Raw genomic sequence first — 19,347 nt, forward strand, 5'->3', positions numbered from 1 at the left:
GGTTAAGTATAGTAATTCTGAATGTGATTCTGTGTATTTCTCGACAGATTAAATGTTGTAGAGATTTGACCTTTTCAGGCTTTCCCGACCGATCTGTCGCAAACGCACTTCGCGCGTTTGTCGCCATATCATATTGTGCAAATTCCACAATTTTTCGTCGATACAACTGTTCAACGTCTTAACGGGGTGGTAGATGCTGTTTTAGCAATTTCATCTTTGGCTCTGTCAATATCATCGTTTACTATTGTACCTTAAACGTACTTTAAACGTAAGTTTAAGTACTATAGTACGGCCAGTTTAAACATGCGCTCTAGTCTACGACTGTGCTGTCTGACGCTTCGGTGGTTAGAGGCTAAGTTAAATCTGAGCAGTGCGTTGTGTAGAGTCATGAATCGTAAGTTCCTGTTTCTTCTATTTTAATTCAATGGCAGTCATTGCTGGATTCCAGGTGGCGCTTACTTGGATGCCTGCATCCAGTTGATAAGATTGTCCGCCTTACGGATATGTACTGCCTCCTTAAGAACCCACTCCCAGGAAGATGGCGCTGGCGATAGAATTTCAGTCTTCTCCTTAGACATACGATACTCGGTGTCCAGGCAATGCTCCGCTATCATCTACATCTACGTCTACATTTATACTCCGCAAGCCACCCAACGGTGTGTGGCGGAGGGCACTTTACGTGCCACTGTCATTACCTCCCTTTCCTGTTCCAGTCGCGTATCGTTCGCGGGAAGAACGACTGCCGGAAAGCCTCCGTGCGCGCTCGAATCTCTCTAATTTTACATTCGTGATCTCCTCGGGAGGTATAAGTAGGGGGAAGCAATATATTCGATACCTCATCCACAAACGCACCCTCTCGCAACCTGGACAGCAAGCTACACCGCGATGCAGAGCGCCTCTCTTGCAGAGTCTGCCACTTGAGTTTGCTAAACATCTCCGTAACGCTATCACACTTACCAAATAACCCTGTGACGAAACGCGCCGCTCTTCTTCGGATCTTCTCTATCTCCTCTGTCAACCCGACCTGGTACGGACCCCACACCGATGAGCAATACTCGAGTATAGGTCGAACGAGTGTTTTGTAAGCCACCTCCTTTGTTGGTGGACTACATTTTCTAAGGACTCTCCCAATGAATCTCAACCTGGCACCCGCCTTACCAACAATTAATTTTATATGATCATTCCACTTCAAATCGTTCCGTACGCATACTCCAGATATTTTACAGAAGTAACTGCTACCAGTGTTTGTTCCGCTGTCATATAATCATACAATAAAGGATCCTTCTTTCTATGTATTCGCAATACATTACATTTGTCTATGTTAAGGGTCCGTTGCTATTCACTGCACCAAGTGCCTATCCGCTGCAGATTTTCCTGTATTTCGCTGCAATTTTCTAATGCTGCAACTTCTCTGTATACTACAGCATCATCCACGAAAAGCCGTATGGAACTTCCGACACTATCTACTAGGTCATTTATATATATTGTAAAAAGCAATGTTCCCGTAACACTCCCCTGTGGCACACCAGAGGTTACTTTAACGTCTGTAGACGTCTCTCCATTGAGAACAACATGCTGTGTTCTGTTTACTAAAAACTCTTCAATCCAGCCACACAGATGGTCTGATATTCCGTAGGCTCTTACTTTGTTTATAAGGCAACAGCGCGGAACTGTATCTAACGCCTTCCGGAAGTCGAGGAAAATGGCATCTACCTGGGATCCTGTATCTAATATTTTCTGGGTCTCATGAACAAATAAAGCGAGTTGGGTCTCACTCGATCGCTGTTTCCGGAATCCATGTTGATTCCTACAGAGTAGATTCTGGGTTTCCAGAAATGACATGATACGCGAGCAAAAAACATGTTGTAAAATTCTACAACAGATCGATGTCAGAGATATAAGGCTATAGTTTTGCGCATCTGCTCGACGACTCTTCTTGAAAACTGATGTATCAGGTTGGCCCAGGCGTGTATGACGACTGTGTTCAACACAACGCTCTTGCACGGTTCCGCATGTCTGCCCAATACAAGATTTTCCACATTAGCATGGTCTCTTGTAAATTTTCTTTGATTGAACGCAACAAATTCCTCAATTTTGCTGGTGGTCGACAAACACACTACGTGTCGTGTCTCTTGAGGATTTTTCTATTCTTAAAGATATATCGCCAAAATAGGGCAAAAACGCAGTTGCAATGTGTGCCTCCGCATCTTCATTAACATCCCTGCTTGGAACGGAATCCATGGCATATCTGTCTGTCAAAATAGCTGTCTTGTTGGAACACCGTTCTTAGCTACTATAGCTCACCAGGCAGACTGTCGGTATCTGAGACCACATGTGGTCTACATACCAAAGAGCATAAGACACTGCTGCATTGGGCAGCTTGTGGCCTGCAGATATAACTGTGTGTGAGTTGCTTTGCGGTAGGCACTATGTCCCTGTGTAACGTCTACTTTTCTTCTAACCGTGACATCCAGGAATGGAAAGATACCATCTTTTTCCACTTCCATGATGAGCTGTATGTTCGGTTGGAGCGAGTTGAAATTCGGGGGAAACTTGACAAGAAAAGACTTTATGATTATAGTTGCTTTGTTCAGATGTATGCATTAAAAGAAGTAGCATATTCGTGAAGTGTTCATGATAAAATGATATTGTTTGTGAGAAAAAAGAGATCATGATGAGTTTACCATAAAGGTTGCTTTGTGCAAACAAGAATTAAAAGAAATAGAAACCATCATGTATTCCTTATAAAAGATTTGTTTTGCGCAAATATGTGTATTGCAAATGGTGTATTCATAAAGTGTTTGTGAGAAAGTGGTGACGTATATGGTCCTCGATAAGTAGAAGATTATCATGTGTGTATAGTAAGCGAGATGCTTTGTTCAAAAGTATGCATAGTAAAGAAATTGTGTACGTGAATATAAAGAGTCATGTTGAAAGGAATATGTGATTAATTGTGTCCATAGGATAAATATTTTACAGGATTGATGGTGAACTGAAGAAGTGAATGTGTATGGTAAAATACATAAGTATAAATGAAGGAAGAGAACTGCTTGCAAAGGAAAAATGTAAATAAAGTAAAAGTTCATGAGGCACATACTAACACAGCTCACAGAAAATTTTGTTTCTTACACGCTCATTGAGTCTTAGTTACTTTCCCAACCGAGTTTCCCTGTTTGAAAATATTTCCGCCTTGTATCCTCAGGCATCATGGCTATGATTTGGACGAGCCACTCCACTACTATAGACAGTATCAGCTACCATCCGGATCCACTCACAGGACACTACAGAATGTTGCACATGTCCAAGAGGCCTGAAACACCAGAAAGTTTAATATTGACTAAATGATGGTAGGAGGGTGATTTCAGAACCAGATTTTAAACTGTAACGCATTTGCAGACACAGATGTGAACGCTGACCACGATTTATTCCTTATGAATTACTAATTAAAATTGAAGAGATTGCAAAACCATAGGAAATTAGGGGTATGACACCAGAAATAATGAAAGAAGCAGAGATTGTTGAGAGTTTCGAAGGGAGCATTACACAAAGATGTACTGTAACTGGGGAAAGGAATACAGTAGAAGACGAACGGATAGGATTATAGAGAAATAGTAAGGCAGTAGAGCATCATTACATTACATTAATACTTGTTCCATAGATCAAGAATTATACATTCTGTAATAATGTGGAACATGTCAGTTTTTAATAAGTTTTTTACAGAATATGATTTTTTTTACAGTTACTACTTCATATTTATTGAGTAGAAGGAGTTTTATTCAGAAATTCTTTTAATTTGTTTTTGAATGTTGGTTGGCTGACTGTCATACTTTAAACGCTAGTTGTTAAACGACCAAAGACTTTTGTGGCAGCAAAATTCACCCCTTTCGATGCTAAAGTCAGATTTAACCCACAATAGTGAAGTTCAGCCTTTCTTCTATTGTTGTAGCTATGTACTTTGCTATTATTTTAGAATTATGATCGATTATTAATAACAAATTTCATAAGTGAATATATGTGTTCTGATGGTACTGTGAATATCCATAGTTTCTTAAATAAGTGTCTGCAAAGTGATCTTGGGTGGTTTTCTATTATTATTCAGACTACACACTTTTGTGCAATGAATAGTTTTTCTCTTAATGATGAATTACCCTTAAATATGATGCCATATGAAAGCAGTGAATGAAAATAGGCACAGCAGGCTAATTTACTGATATTTTTATCACCACAGTTGCAATAACACTAATAGCATTAGTAACTGTGAATTCAGCAGATCATCAATGTGTTTCTTCCAATTCAATTTCTAATCAGTCCCCACACTCAAAAATTTTGAATATTCTTCCTTAGCAACAGACTTGTTTTAAAAGTCTATATTTGTCAATGTTGCTGTGTCATCTAAGGTACAGAACTGTATATACCGTGTTTTCTCAAAATTTAGTGAGTGTCGATTTGCAGAGAGCCAAGTAATAATTTTCCGAAAGACATTGTCTTCAATTTCCTCAGCTAATTCCCGTATGTTGGATCTGAGTGCTATGCTTGTATCAACAGCAAAAAGAACTAGCTTTACATCTTCATGATTATAGAGTGGAAAGTCATTAATAGTATATTAAGAACTATAAGGGACCTGAGACTGACCTTAGTGGGCCACCATTCTTCATATCTCCCCAGTTAGAGGACTCTGTTGATTTTTTCAGACTATTTGTACTGTTAATTTCAACCTTCTGCATTCTTCCAGTTAAATATGAATTAAACTGTTTGTGCCCTGTCCCACTCATACCACCACACTTAAACTTATCTAGAAGAATTTCATGGCTCTCTCAGTCAAAACCCTTTGAGAGATCACAAAATATCCCCAGTGGGTGATGATCGGCTATTCATGGCATTTAATACTTGATCTGTGGAAACATATGTAGCACTTTCTGTTGAATAGACTTCTTGAAAACAGAACTGACGATATGTTACTACTTCATTTTTACAAGTATGTGAAGCTACTCTGGGATACATTACTTTTTCAAGAGTTTTGGATAAAATTGTCAGAAGCGAGATTGGGCGATAGTTGTACCATCAGATCTATCCCCATTTTTGTGCAATGGTTTAACAACAGCATATTTCACTCTATCCAGAAAAATGCCCTGTTTCTGTGAGCTACTACATAGGTGGCTGAGAATCCTACTTGTCTGTTGGGAACAAGCTTTTGGTACTCTGTTGGAAACCTTTTACTTCTGAGTGGATTTATTATTTTCCTAATATCAGTAGGAGAGGTGGTTTGAATTTCAGTTTTATCAGATTGCATATACAGCAGTTTTATCAGATTGCATATACAGCAGTTTTATCAGGTTGCATATACAGCCTTGCATTTTCTAACGCACAGCTGGATCCCTTTATCTCCACAACAATTAAAAATGATTATGAAAATATTTCCTGCTTCTGACCTTTTGTTAACAAACTTTTCGTTGAGTCTGATAGAAATACATTCTTCCTGTGCTCTCGGTTGTCCTGTTTTCATTTTTAACAATATTCCAAATAGTTTTCATTTTATTATCGGAGTTGCTAATCCCAGACATAATGCACATATTTCTGAACTTTTTAATAACTTTTCTCAATACAGTGCAGTAGTTTTTATAATGTATGACTGTTTCTGCATCATTACTCCTTCTAGCTACAAGATAATTTCCCTTTTCTGTTTACAAGATATTTTTATCCTTTTAGTAAGACAAACGTCTTTGTCATTTGTGTCCTACAGTGGTTAAGAACATCTAAATCTATGATATGGTGTGGAAGAAGTAATAAGTTCCGACGACGCAGTCTCCGTCGCGATGTGTCTCGAAGTATCACGTGATGTATTCTTACCAGTGGTGCTGTAAAACATTTATCGAAAATAATTGCAAATGCTGCGTATCTATGCTTCGTTACCCTTGAATTAATTGCAAAGAAAGTGAACTGGGAAACTTTTTGTGAGGCAAATCTTAGGCATCCGCAAGTAGGGTGGAACTCGTGACAAAGAAAGGTGTGCAAGTTAACAGATTTGCGATGGTCAAATGTATGAAAAATATAATACGATGTTTCAAATAGACAACATAGATATGATTCTCAGTCACGGATAAATACAAAGCGCCAGGTAAAACCTTTTAACACCCCCACCGGACATTGTAAGCTGGCCGGTGCTTCAGTCTGGAACAGCGCGATCGCTACGGTCGTAAGTTCGAATCCTGCCTCGGGCATGGATGTGTGTGATGTCCTTAGGTTAGTTAGGTTTAAGTGGTTCTGAGTTCTAGGGGACTGATGACCTCAGATGTTAAGTCCCATGGTGCTCAGAACCATTTGAATATTGTATTTCAAAGATATTTCAAAATATGACTCTGAAGGCTCTGAAACATGATCATGTGAGTGACACAATTTCTTGGTAAGTCACTTGTATTTACCAGTGGTTAAATATGAAGCGTGTAACGACTATCACGTGTTTCAGCGAGGTCAAAAGAGGGGAAAAAAGGCATAACAATCACAATGGTAATGCAAATGCAAAATGCAACGCGAAAAGGAACACAATTCTGCACAAACGTAAAGCAAGTGAGAATTACAATAACACTAATGGTATCAGCACACTCGTCACTTGATGCGATCTCATCGTATTGGTGACTGTTATCGTTTGAAAGCACCCATCTCGAAAATACAATTGTCCAATCACGTCAGTTCCATGTTCTGCCAGGAGCCAGTGTGCTTTGTGCAGAGCTCCAAGGAGTTCCAACAGAAACGAATTTCACAGTGCACAGCTTACAATTCATTGCTTACAGCCGTCTGAAGTGATGACTGTGTCGACTGCGATTAAAAATGGAGAAAATCGTGTTTCTTGCTGTTATTAAACATTTTCATTCGAAGAATTTGACGGCTGCACATATCAAAACAGATTTGGATGAACTTCACGCGAACGCGACACCCCTATTGGAGACCATTTACTTTTGGATTAATGAATTTAGACGTGATCGGAGAAGTAGCGAAGACGAAGCAGACTCCAGCTATCCAGCTGAGGTCACTACAAAGAAATCTGTTGACAGAATGCACGATATGTTATGCAAGACCCTCGAATAAAAATTCCTGGGACTGCTGAGACTACAGGCATTTCAACTAAGTGAGTGCATAATGCCCTGCACAGAGGACTGAGAAGCTCTGTGCGAGGTGGGTGCTGCGACAAAAGTGATCCAGCACAATATTTCAACACAAGGTCTGGCGATGTTTAACCGCAGACCGCAAGATTTTTTGCACCGATTTGTGACTTCTGATGAAACCTGAATGGATCATTACACAGCAGAGTCAAATTGGCAGTCAAAACAATGGGCAAAGGTTGGTGAAAGAACACCGACGAAGGTAAATGACATTTTCTCGTCTGGTAAGGTGATGGCCACTCTTTTCTGGGATTCCCAAGGAATAATCCTTACGTATTACCTGGCAAAAGGCAGAACTATAACTGAAATCTATTATGCTTTATTGTTGTGTCGCTTGAAACTTACGTTGCCTGGAAAAAGACCAAGGTCGGCAAGAAAAGAAGTGTTCTTTCGCTAGAAAAGCGCAGCATCCTACACATCAGCGATAACAATGGTGGAAGTGCAAGAAGTGGGTTTTGAATTGGTTCCCCACTCACCCTACTCACCAGACCTAGCCCCAAATGGCTTCTTGCTGTTCTCTAACATGAAACTTTGGCTTTCTGGGAGGATATTATCCTTCAGTGAGAAAGTGTTAGTTGCAATCGGCGAATATTCTGCAGAAATGAAACAGCCTGGCAGATTAAAACTGTGTGCAGGACCGAGAGTCGAACACGAGACCTTTGCCTTTTGCGGGCACGTGCCCTACCGACTGAGCTACCCAAGCACGACTCACGACCCGTCCTCACAACTTCATTTCTGCCAGTACCTCGTCTCCTAGCTTCCAAACTTCACAGAAGCTCTTCTGAGAACCTTGCAGAACTAGCACTCCTGGAAGAAAGGATACTGCGGAGACATGGCTTAGCCACAGCCTGGGGAATGTTTCCAGAATGAGAATTTCACTCTGCTGCGGAGTGCGCGCTGATATGAAACTTCCTGGCAGATTAAAACTGTATCGAGTTCGAGTCCCTGTCCGGCATACAGTTTTAATATGCCAGACAGTTTCATATCAGCGCACACTCCGCTGCAGAGTGAAAATCTCATTCTGGTATATTCTGCAGAGATTGACAGAACCTGGTTTTGAGATGGGATGAAAACGCTGGCGGATGGCTGGACCAAGTTTACATCGCTCAGAGCAGACAACGTTGGGAAATGAAGTGCGTTGTTTGCGAAACAAACATTCTTCCTGTCTTTTTTTATAACTGTTCAGCGAAATAGCTCAAGGTAGTCGATATAGAGAAGCAATAAAATACAGACTGACAACAGTAAGCAATCCATATCAGAAAAAGAAAAATTTGTAAGAGCGAATAAAATATAAAGACTGCTTCCCTGTAAAAGTATTGCTCTCGAGTTTAGCCTCTTATAGAAATAAAATGAGGCTGGAGAGCGCTTAACACAAGTTGAGAACAGAAGCTTTTTGTACAATTTAGTAATGGAGTAAAGTATGTGCATATGGGGGATGGGGGGAGGGCTAGAAATCTGGAGTGTGATCATAGCTTGACTATAGTAACTGGACTGAAACTGATGTGGACTCCAGTAGCCATGCAGCTGTGAAGGGTGTTCCACAGGATAGATCTGGCTGGAGATCTGCTTCAAAGACCGCAACAACAACAGTGACAGTAAGTCAGATGAGTTCATTGCCAACAATTTTCTGTTGGCAAAAAAGCCTCATCTCTGCGCATTTTTAAGTGGCCACTGCCCCAAAAATCACGATACTGCAGGCACGAGCGCAATAGTATATTTCTGGTGTATTTTCACAGAACCTCCGGATCTCCAAGGGGTACCTTCAGGAAGGCAAATGTCTCCTGCATTGTGCAAACATGATTGGCTGTAAGATGTGCTTATGCTTGACCAAGAAAGACTAGTCTTCCTCCTATCCTAACCAGAGTGGGGATCGCTTTGCTTGGAGACTGCCTGTTTACCTGGGGACGCCGAGCACCTCGGCGAGCGCCCAACCCAGAGAGTCCTCGGTGATGTTGCTCGTGGCCAGCGTGACAGCGTAGCCCTGCCTCTGGGCCTGCGCCATGTTGAGCAGCTGGTCGCCAAACACTGGGATCCCCACCAGCGGCACTCCGTGGCTGAGGGCCTCCTGGTTGCTCAGGAGACCACCGTGTGTTATGAACGCCCGCACATTCTTGTGGGCTGCAACATAAGGAAAGCAAGGCGTGGCCACGGCTACAGTACACAACTGAAATACTGCCGTCGTATGTCCTAGTAAAGAACTAGTATCTCAGCATGACTCCAAACCCACTGAGCCAACATAAGTCTGAGGACACCCAATGCTGTTCGATCCAAAAATAGCAGTCTGTAATTGGAGAAGCCGCTAAGTTCTGAAGGGAGGTGTTTGTTTCTATTCCTGGTGAACTACTGTGCGCAATGGTTTCCAGTACACTGGACGAATAGCGTAACCAATTATCTAGATTATATCAGCTGTGTCAAAGTACATAGACTATAATCCATTCAGTAATTACTTTCTTCCCTGACCTATGGAAGGCATCAGAATCCCTCCTGTTCCTAAATCACAGCAAACATACTCATTAAATCGCTTCGATTCATCAGCATTACGGCAGTCTTCAGTGAAGTCTTTGAATCCATCCTCCAAACACATTGGACAATACTTCTGTCCCCCAATCACCTGCCATGACATTCGTCTCAAGTTTTCCTCTTTGGACCAACTTGTAAATATCGTTTGCCTCTCATACCAATAACATGAGACACGTGAGCCCTTCATATCTCTGGACATAAAAAACCCTATGACTGTGCACGGCCTTTTCAGTGTGCAGACTTCTGAAGGCGTCTAAGAACCAGAAAGGTTTTCAGTTATGGTGGTGTTGCGAGATGCTGTTTAGGATGTGAAAGTTGGTTTTGGCCTTGTGAAGATAACACTACAGAAAAATAAAGTTTATTTTCTTTCTCCCGTATTTTTTAATTTTTTTGCTTTATTTTCATCATACGAGCACTTTGCAAATGTTATTTCAGAATAAGTTTTGTAAATTTAATTCTTGGTACAGTTATGTGTTGTTTACATAATGTAGTTACTACGAATAATATTGCCATTCCCATTTATTATGATGTCATATGCTTTCTTATGTGTTAACATTTTGTTTGAATTCATTTTCTATGAACAGAATAATGTGAAGTTGTAGTCCTGTATAATACTATAAGTCAATGTAATCAGACTCCTTGAAAGTGTAATTTGAAGTGAGATGTATTAGCGGTGTGGAGTCATTTCGATAGGTCGACAGAGGAAGGCACCAAGAGAAAGTCTGGAGCGAGAAGAACATACGAGAGTGGGGGTTACTGTCGCGCCGTGCGTTTGCTTCTACACATTGTGTTCCTGGCCAGTGGGAAAATACCGGTCTTTGGACAGTGCTACGTTTATAATCTCGATGTGTGCCGCGATTAAAGTAGTGGTGGGTTTACATGTCGCGTTGCTCATTAGCCAGAACTGTGTTTTGACTCATCAGACATGAAACTTTGATGTAATGGAAGTGAACGTTTGGCGTCATTGGCCGGGAGGCCCCTTACGGGGCAGGTCCGGCCGCCTTGGTGCAGGTCTTATTACATTCGACGCCACATTGGGCGACCTGCGCGCCGGATGGGGATGAAATGATGATGAAGACAACACAACACCCAGTCCCTGAGCGGAGAAAATCCCCGATCCAGCCGGAAATCGAACCCGGGCCCGTAGGACGGTAATCTGCCACGCTGACCACTCAGTTATCGGGGAGGACAAACTTTGATGTGAAGACCGGTAAGTTATGCGTACGCCATAAAGATGCCGTCTTAGATTGTAGACAACATAGACTGGTTAATGCGTACCACGGACTGTTAAACCAAGCAGAAAATATGGAAACACACTTTCTTGTCGTTTGTTGACACGATGAATTCTGACAGTGAATGTACGGTGCGCTGATCGCCGCGAGATTGAAGTGATAATATTGTGTGCGAGATGGATTGTTCGGTTCATACCTGTAGAATTAACTTGATTACTTTCGAACTCCAGACGGACATACTGTGAAAAGTGCACAGTAAGGCACAGATCTGAAAACTGTGGCTAAGCTGTGTAACAAATATCATGACGTCAGGTTACGTCACGTGTCAATAAAAAAACTCGTTGTATAGAAACAATGGTAACTTTCCTTGGTCATTCATTTTATGTAATTCTAAAATGTTATATTGTAATGCTCTTCCGATTTCTTTCCAGTAACATTCAGAGCTTTAGTCAAAACTTAGTTTTATTCACTGAATTATTTTTTTCCATAATCATAATCATTTTGCAAACTCATTAACTTACGATGCAGTCCTTATTATTGCAAATAATAGCTCTCAATATGAATGAGATAAAAGTTAAACAGTTATATACCTTTTCATTCGCTGTTAACTGCCAATGTATCTTGACTTATGTAGTTGGAAATGCCATTTGGCTAGGGTGTCCCATCGGGTAGACCGTTTGCCTGTTGCAAGTCTTTCGAGTTGACGCCACTTCGGCGACTTGAGTGTCGATGGGGATGAATTGATGATGATAAGAACAACACAACACCCAGTCCCTGAGCGGAGGAGATCCCCGACCCAGCCAGGAATCGAACCCGGGCCGTTGCGCTGACCACTCAGCTACCAGGGGCGGTCACTTATGTAGTTTGTAAATGTTTATCTGTATTTGCCTGTTTTATTGTTTTGCATTTGATCACGTAGGAACTATTGTGCTGTGCTGATGATGTTTGTGCGCTGTGCATTATCTGTCACTATATCAGCAGGCCGTAGTACGACTGAAATGTTCAGTATTCTTAGGCGAATATGTTATCAATGGTAATCTATTCGACTGGGACTAATGAATAATCAGTCGTAAGTTGTAGTTATTGGGCAATTACTCGCATGCGAGAGTGAGATCTTCAGTTAAATTGAGGAAAAAGTAGGTTACTCTTGGTTTCAGTTACCTTAAAACTTCTGGACGCGAAAAATTAGGGGAGACGGATCCAGGTATTGTCAGTCCGAGTAGTTGAACATGGTCGGTTTTACCTCAGTCGATATTCGTTTAGGTACTGTATCGGATAATACAGGTACATTTTGTGATACACTCTGATTCCTTATCTTCAGAGGCTGTGTAGAAGGAGTGAATTTTTCCGGGAGCGACTGAAGGTAATAAATCTAAGAAAATGTACTTACTGCAGTCTATAATTTACACTGGGACCTTCGAGGAAGGATGTAATTATATAGTAAATGAGTCTAATGCTAATTGTACGCCACCAGCCAGATAATACTCGTTGGGTTCAGGCAGTCGAGTGGATGAGGTTTTCCTTTGGAAACACCCAAGCATGAGGCACATAAGGGCACATCTATGAGGAGTTCATCACCGTTTATGCATGGTCTATTCATGTTCAAACGTGAGGCACATAAGGACACTCCAGTAGATATGATGTTTGCTTTATAGTCGAATTCATCATGAACTAATTTATGGTCTATTGATCATTTACCGCCCAACAAGGTACTTCATGAAAAGATTCATGAAAAGTAGCATTGGGAAAAACATGGAAGCAGCCCATAGGAAGGAAGCTAAGTACTATAACAGTGGGATCGAGTTCATGTGAGCAATTTGGCCAAATGTAGTAAAGTTGGGGAGAAGCTGATGAGGGAAGCTCTTGCGACAGTTTTGGCGGCCTTACCAGATCCTTAAGTGTATGACTCTGATGCCCTTTGTTTTAAAGAAGATTGCAACAGGGAGGGAGTGTTGAACTCATATTTCTCAGTTAGATAATGAATACAATTTTGTATAATGCCATTTTTTTTAAGTGGAGCCCCTCCATCCCTGCACTAACATAGTGACCATAACAAAAGATGTACTGCCACATCTGCCTTTTTTAATTGTATGAATCTAGGTCTCACAAGATGTGGAGAATGCGTTGTTGTCAGTACAGCTGGGCATGATTACCCATTAATACAGGCCCATGTGGAAAACTGGATGGAGTAGACGAAAACAGTTGGAGAATAGCAGGTTTAAGAGTGCAGGGAAAAAAGTGTCAGGTAAGTGCCTTGGGTAAAAAGAACCTCCATGACAGTTAGGACAGATCAAGCAAGGGTAGGTTATTTTAGAAATGGATATTATGCAGCTTGATACCATCGTAAACTGTTCTGTCAGTCCGAATCTGTGCGGCAGCAGAATATGCTGCTCGACGTCGTCTCTGCTGCACTTCGTCAGCGACTTGGTTTGAGAGCAGACCTGGATGACCACAGCTTCTGCACTGTGTTAATGCAGCTGGGGGCTGTGGTAGGTCCCCGCTCATCACCAGGCCAGGCACTGGGGCTTTGCTGGCGCAGCTTGCTGGTACGGCTAACTGCTTGGAGCAACATCTACTGCACGGTTCAACCATTGCCACTAAGCCCCTCGATGTTCAGTTCAGCCTGCAGCAGCCTGTCTCAGAAGGCGGTAGCAGCTGCTGCTGCGTTCATGGCCTGCTCGTCTTCTTCTGTCTTCTTGTCAGTGGCAACCCCAGCAGCATGTCTCAGAAGGCGGTAGCAGCTGCTGCTGCGTTCATGGCCTGCTCGTCTTCTTCTGTCTTCTTGTCAGTGGCAACCCCAGCAGCATGTCTCAGAAGGCGGTAGCAGCTGCTGCTGCGTTCATGGCCTGCTCGTCTTCTTCCGTCTTCTTGTCAGTGGCAACCCCAGCAGCCTGTCTCAGAAGGCGGTAGCAGCTGCTGCTACGTTCATGGCCTGTTCGTCTTCTTCTGTCTTCTTGTCAGTGGCAACCCCAGTGGCTCCTTGCGTATCTGCAATTGCGAATGGGGTTGTTGTGTGCTGTGCAGAGCCTTTTTTCTCCACCCATGGGAATGGTGACTGTCTACAAGGAGTGCTGGCCTGTTCATCTCATCGGAAGTTCTGCACACTGCTGTAGCAGTTGGCGGTAAACCTCCTCTTTTTCCACAGCAAGGACACCTACAAAAGAAGTCCTCTCTACCGCCATGACGGCTTTGACGGCTGCAGTTGCTTCACTGACTACTTTGCTACCTCATGCATTGTGGCATAATTGTCATTCATCGCCTGCTGCTGCATCTTGTTTGGAACAGGCAGTTTCTCCAATCCTCCCACCTGTGGCCGTCTCCCCCAACATTGACAAAAAATTCTGGCTGCCCACAGGAGGAGGAACTGGCCAACAGTTCCCCCGTCTGCTGCCTTAGTCAGGGCTGCGACCCCTCCATCAGCCTGCTTGCGGCTTGACACAGCCAGGCAGCCCCACCGGTTGGCGACATGGGGCCCACCACTTCCGGAACACTTTGACGACTCTTCTGTGCCATGGCCGGAGGTGCTGCTGTCGTGCTCGCCTGAGCACTTAAGGCACCCTATGGCATTGCAACAGTGTTTACTGATGTGACCTTTCTGCTGGCACCTGTAGCACTGAGACTTACAGTCCATTCCTGGTGGAAGAGCTTCCATCTGCACATGTAAATGCAGAAGCTTTGGCAGTTCGACAGTGTCGCTGCTGTTGGTGACGTCTGGTATAGTGGTGATGAAAACTGTTGGCCTCTTCCTGTTCGTCTGGTAGTATAGCTTGATTGCTATATCCCAGAAGCCGGCATGTGGCAGCCCTTCTGAGACTGTGTTCTCATTGCAGATCCAATACAATATCCTGAGCAGTTCCTCGGTAGCCTTCTCTCGCTGCTTTGGAGTCGTCGTATTCTATGCAGGCGTCTCTATGATGTGGGCGACTACAGCGCTCTCAAGTGGCCTGCAGTCGGCCATGCTCGCTGCTTGCAGCTCGATTGCGGCGTCAGATTCAACAAACTCGATGCCGATATTGTGCTTGCTGTAGTTGGCTATCTCGTCATACAGTTCTGTCTGTTCAGTATCTCTGCATTGGATGTACAGAGGAGGGACAGATGTATAGTAGTCTTCTGTCTTCTGCTGATGAGCAAACTCGCTGAGCAGAATAACCGAGGGCGTCTCAATTGCTTCAGCTTCTTTCTATCTGCTCTGTTTGCCCGTGCTGTGTAAAAGATACACGACTCATTATATTGTTGTAAGAATGGTCAAGTGAGCATTCAAGAAGAGTTGAAACGCCCTATCCCGACAACGTTAAATTTAGTGACTTGGCTTCCCTGTATTTCAGGAAGCACTGTACCCATTGACAAGAAGCTTTTGCAGGATATTAAACTGTATGTTCTGAGTGTACTGAACTACAATAATTGCATTTCAGCCACTGCTTTCGGAAATCCAATGTTTTATTTACACAGCTAAAATTTCGTGTACTCTTTTGTACGTTATCGTAAATAATTTTCATTATACGTGGCATTATGTTCTTCTTTTAGTTTAGTAGACTCAGGAGACATATGTTATTACTACCTGAAAATTTGAATACTCTACTCGTAGTGGTTTCTGAGATGTATGGGAAAATACAACAGAAAACGTAAATTTTCAGGAACGGCTTCGAAAGTTTCAAAAGACTGTAACTCAATATATGATTAATTTTGTATTTTTAGTCCCTCGGAAGCACTCTGCGCCATACTGTATATCATCTTCTTGATGTTTTCTCAAGTTTTTTCTTCTTTTCTTCTTTCTCGATTCCTTAGTGGCCAACTGTGCTGCATACTCTGCTTTATCAGTGCAAAACTTGTCCATGCATTCAGGTTCTCTTACGCAGTTTGCTCCACGATTAATTTCCCTATGCTGTAGCACTTTCACCCTACCAATGTTGTCATCATTAAAAGCAATAACAGCATCAGTGACCCCCCCCCCCCCACTTTAGTGTCTTCATTCCAACAAAAATACTTTTTGGTAAGCGATTCCTTATAAGATTATTGAACGACTCATTGGGATTTTGAGTCTGACCATGCAGACACTTCTTCAGTAATTAAGGATTTGCCAGGAATCTGTAAATAGGTTTTTATGATACCCATGACTGCTGCTGGAATGGAATGTTTATGGCTGTATGAACTGTTTGAGTACTGGCTATTGCCGTAATTGCACCATGAACGAGGTCCAGGAGGGCAAAGATGGTGTACTGGTTTTTCATCAGCTGGCAGTCTCTGGAAGAATATAGCCCATACTGCCTGCTTCATTTTCAACAAATCTTCGGTATTATTTGTAATGACCATCCCATAATACTGTTGTAGTTCATTAGTCATTCTGTCTGTCAGCCTGCCTCTTATGGTTTTACCATCAGAAAGTTTCTTGTCTCTCAAACTTTCCAACTTCCTCAACCTGGCGCCCATCCTCTTCTGGACATGATCAATACAAACACGTAATTTAACCTTTATAACACAGCAATCCACAGCCTTCTATTGTATATAAAAAATTACCGATTTTATTAGATCTTGAAGTAATGCACGTAAAAATTTTAACATTTTCAACCGGTGTAGATTATATTTAAAAAAATTAAGTAAAATACTTCCCATGTGAGTTTATAAGTGATATATATGTATATATATATAAATATATATATCTTTCATTTTATTCGGGAAACTGCAAATTTTATAATGAGATAAAAGTCGGAAAATGTGAAAAAAAGTTTCCGCTTCCAACTCTCCTCAATGGATGCATTTTTAGAAACCTTCTTTGTGTTTTTATATTGGACATACAGAATATTTTCCTGCACGAGAAATCTGACATGTGTTACCGTTACAGCAAGATGACCCTCTCTTTTTTTAAAAAAATGGGGGAGGGCATCTAGTTTGAATGGGGTAGATTATTCCACCACAATGACAGCAACAACAGCCTGTGGTAGGCCCTCGGCGGCCAGTGGCCATTGGCTCAGTGGCACGACAGCACAAGAGGGGCAGCAGTTCAGACTGCACACTGCCGGTGCCATGGTGCTGTTGTTGCTGCTGCTGGTGCCTGCGGAATCCCTGTGGTTTGCGTGCACGGGCGGTGCCTATGCTTTGTACTCTGTGTTGTGTTTATATTGATCAGCTGAAACACTGTTATTTGATTGGCTGTTCTCTTTATTGACAAAGCTCACATCGGGTCGGATCACAGCGTGCAGTGCCACTGTTTAACGTGAAATGTTTAAGCTTGTTCACTTGATACACTTGTAGTGCCTCTAAGACAGATTTTCTGGTCACTGGACATATTGATTCTATTTGTTTGAAATTACATTGCTGCCAGAAGTTTAGCCTTTGTGCATAATTTACTCTTACATTATTTTTGTTGTTTGTTAATGCAAGGCACAGTTCTTTGTTTACAAAGGAATCCTGAACAGAGCTCAGTTTTGTTATGCATAAAAACAGTGTTAACTACAGGAATATATTTGCTCCCACACCACAGTCCTCATCCACTTCCACTACACAGCCTAATGCTGCTGCAAAATCTTAAGTTATCAAAGTGGACAGTTCTGGTGCAGCGCTGTAGCGGAATTATTCCAGTACATACTCAAAATGCCAAAAAAATTACTGGAATAGTTCTCTTTGATCTAGTGCTAAATCAGACGTTAATAATTGTCATCTGTGGAAACTGACTCAGATATTCTGTAGATGAACAAGTTTAAAATTCATGATCCTACAGAAAACACAGCTGAAAATAAGTTTCCTAAATAATGAATATTTTCGAATTTCACCAGTGTCGTGTGTTTTTTCACTCGTAATCTACACTGAGGTGACATAAATCATAGAATACCTCCCAACATCATTAGGCCTCCCGTTGCCCGCCATAATGCAGCATCTCGATGTAGTGTATCGTCAACAAGTCGTTGTAAGTCTCCTGCAGAAACATTGACCCATGCTCCGTCTACAGCCGTCCACAACTGCGAAAGTGCTGCTGGCGCAGTGTTTTGTGGACGAGCTGGCCTCTCGACTACGCCCCACAGACGTTTAATGGGATTCATGTTGGGTGATCTGGATAGCCAAATCATTGGTTGGAATTGTCTACAATCTTCTTCAAACCAACTACAAACAACTGTGGCCAGGTTATACGACGTCGTTTTTTGGGAACATGAAGCCCATCAGTGGCTACAAATGGTCTCCAGCTAGCCAAATATAACCTTTTCCAGTCTATGATCGGTACAGGTGGACTAGAGCACTCAGTCCATTCCATGTAAACACAGCCCATACCATTACCGAGTCACCACCAGCTAGCACAGTGCCTTGTTGACAACTTGGCTCCATGGCTTCGTGGGGTCTGCACCACACTCGAACCCAACCGTCAGCTCTTGCCAACTGAAATCGAGACTTATCTGACCACGCCACGGTTTTCTAGTCGTCTAGGGTCCAACCAACATGGCCACGAGCCCAGGAGAGGTTATGCTGTCAGCAAAGGCACCCGCGTCGGTCGTCTGCTGCCACAGCCCATTAACGCCATATTTCGCCACTCTCTCCTCACGGATTCATTCGAAGTATGTCCCACATTGACTTCTGTGGTTATTTCATGCAGTGACGCTTGTCTGCTAGCACTGACAACTCTACTCGAATGGCTCTACTCTCAGTCGTTAAGGGAAGGCCGTCATCCCCTGCGTTGTCAGTGGTTTGATTAGATTAGATTAGATTTGCTTTCATTCCATCCGTAGTGAGGAGGTCCTCCAGGATGTAGAACATGTCACAAAAACAACAATACATGACAAATATTTACAACTAAAACAAATAAACTAATGTACCATTCCACAAGTCCCAAGTGTAATGATCGTCATTTTTAATGAACACTATATTAAAGAGTCATTTTACAAATACTAATGCACTGAATTTAAAATAAAAAAGTTTATTTACTTATTTATAAGGTAATAAATGTGTAATACAACTACTGTAATACTTATTTACAATGAACACATTACTGAACTGAAGTTACATTGTGTGTGTGTATATATATATATATATATATATATATATATATATATATATATATATATATATCAGGAATCAGTTGGTTTTACTGAGAAATTCATCATTGGAGTAGAAGGAGTTGGCCACCAATAAATCCTTTAGGCTTCTCTTAAACTGAATTTCATTGGTTGTCAAGCTTTTTATGGCTGCTGGCAGCTTATTGAAAATGTGTGTCCCTGAATAATGCACACCTTTTTGTACAAGATTAAGTGACTTTAAATCCCTGTGAAGATTATTCTTATTTCTAGTATTGATTCCATGAATTGAGCTGTTGGTTTGAAAAAGTGATATATTTTTAATGACAAATTTCATTAAGGAATAAATATATTGGGAAGCAGTAGTTAGTATCCCTAGTTCCCTAAACAGGCTTCTGCAGGTTGTTCTTGCGTTCACACCACATATAACTCTTACGTTTT

The 19,347-nt window shown here is 42.0% G+C and overlaps 1 protein-coding gene across 31 annotated transcripts in view; it reads right to left on the reverse strand.

The window, feature by feature from the left end:
• LOC126203013 (UDP-glycosyltransferase UGT5-like) overlaps window positions 1–19,347 on the reverse strand; it is a 972,471-nt gene that overhangs the window by 541,167 nt on the left and 411,957 nt on the right. For 2 of the 31 annotated variants that reach the window (XM_049937220.1, XM_049937221.1), the window contains exon 5: window positions 9,073–9,275. The exons of 28 other annotated variants lie outside the window; for them this stretch is intronic. In XM_049937220.1, coding sequence (XP_049793177.1) covers window positions 9,073–9,275 — 203 coding nt within the window. Of the gene's footprint in view, window positions 1–9,055; window positions 9,276–19,347 lie in introns of all 31 variants that reach the window. One more of the 31 variants, XM_049937244.1, reaches the window with a different exon arrangement.

Source organism: Schistocerca nitens, chromosome 9, assembly GCF_023898315.1.
Source record: "Schistocerca nitens isolate TAMUIC-IGC-003100 chromosome 9, iqSchNite1.1, whole genome shotgun sequence".
NCBI lineage: Eukaryota > Metazoa > Arthropoda > Insecta > Orthoptera > Acrididae > Schistocerca > Schistocerca nitens.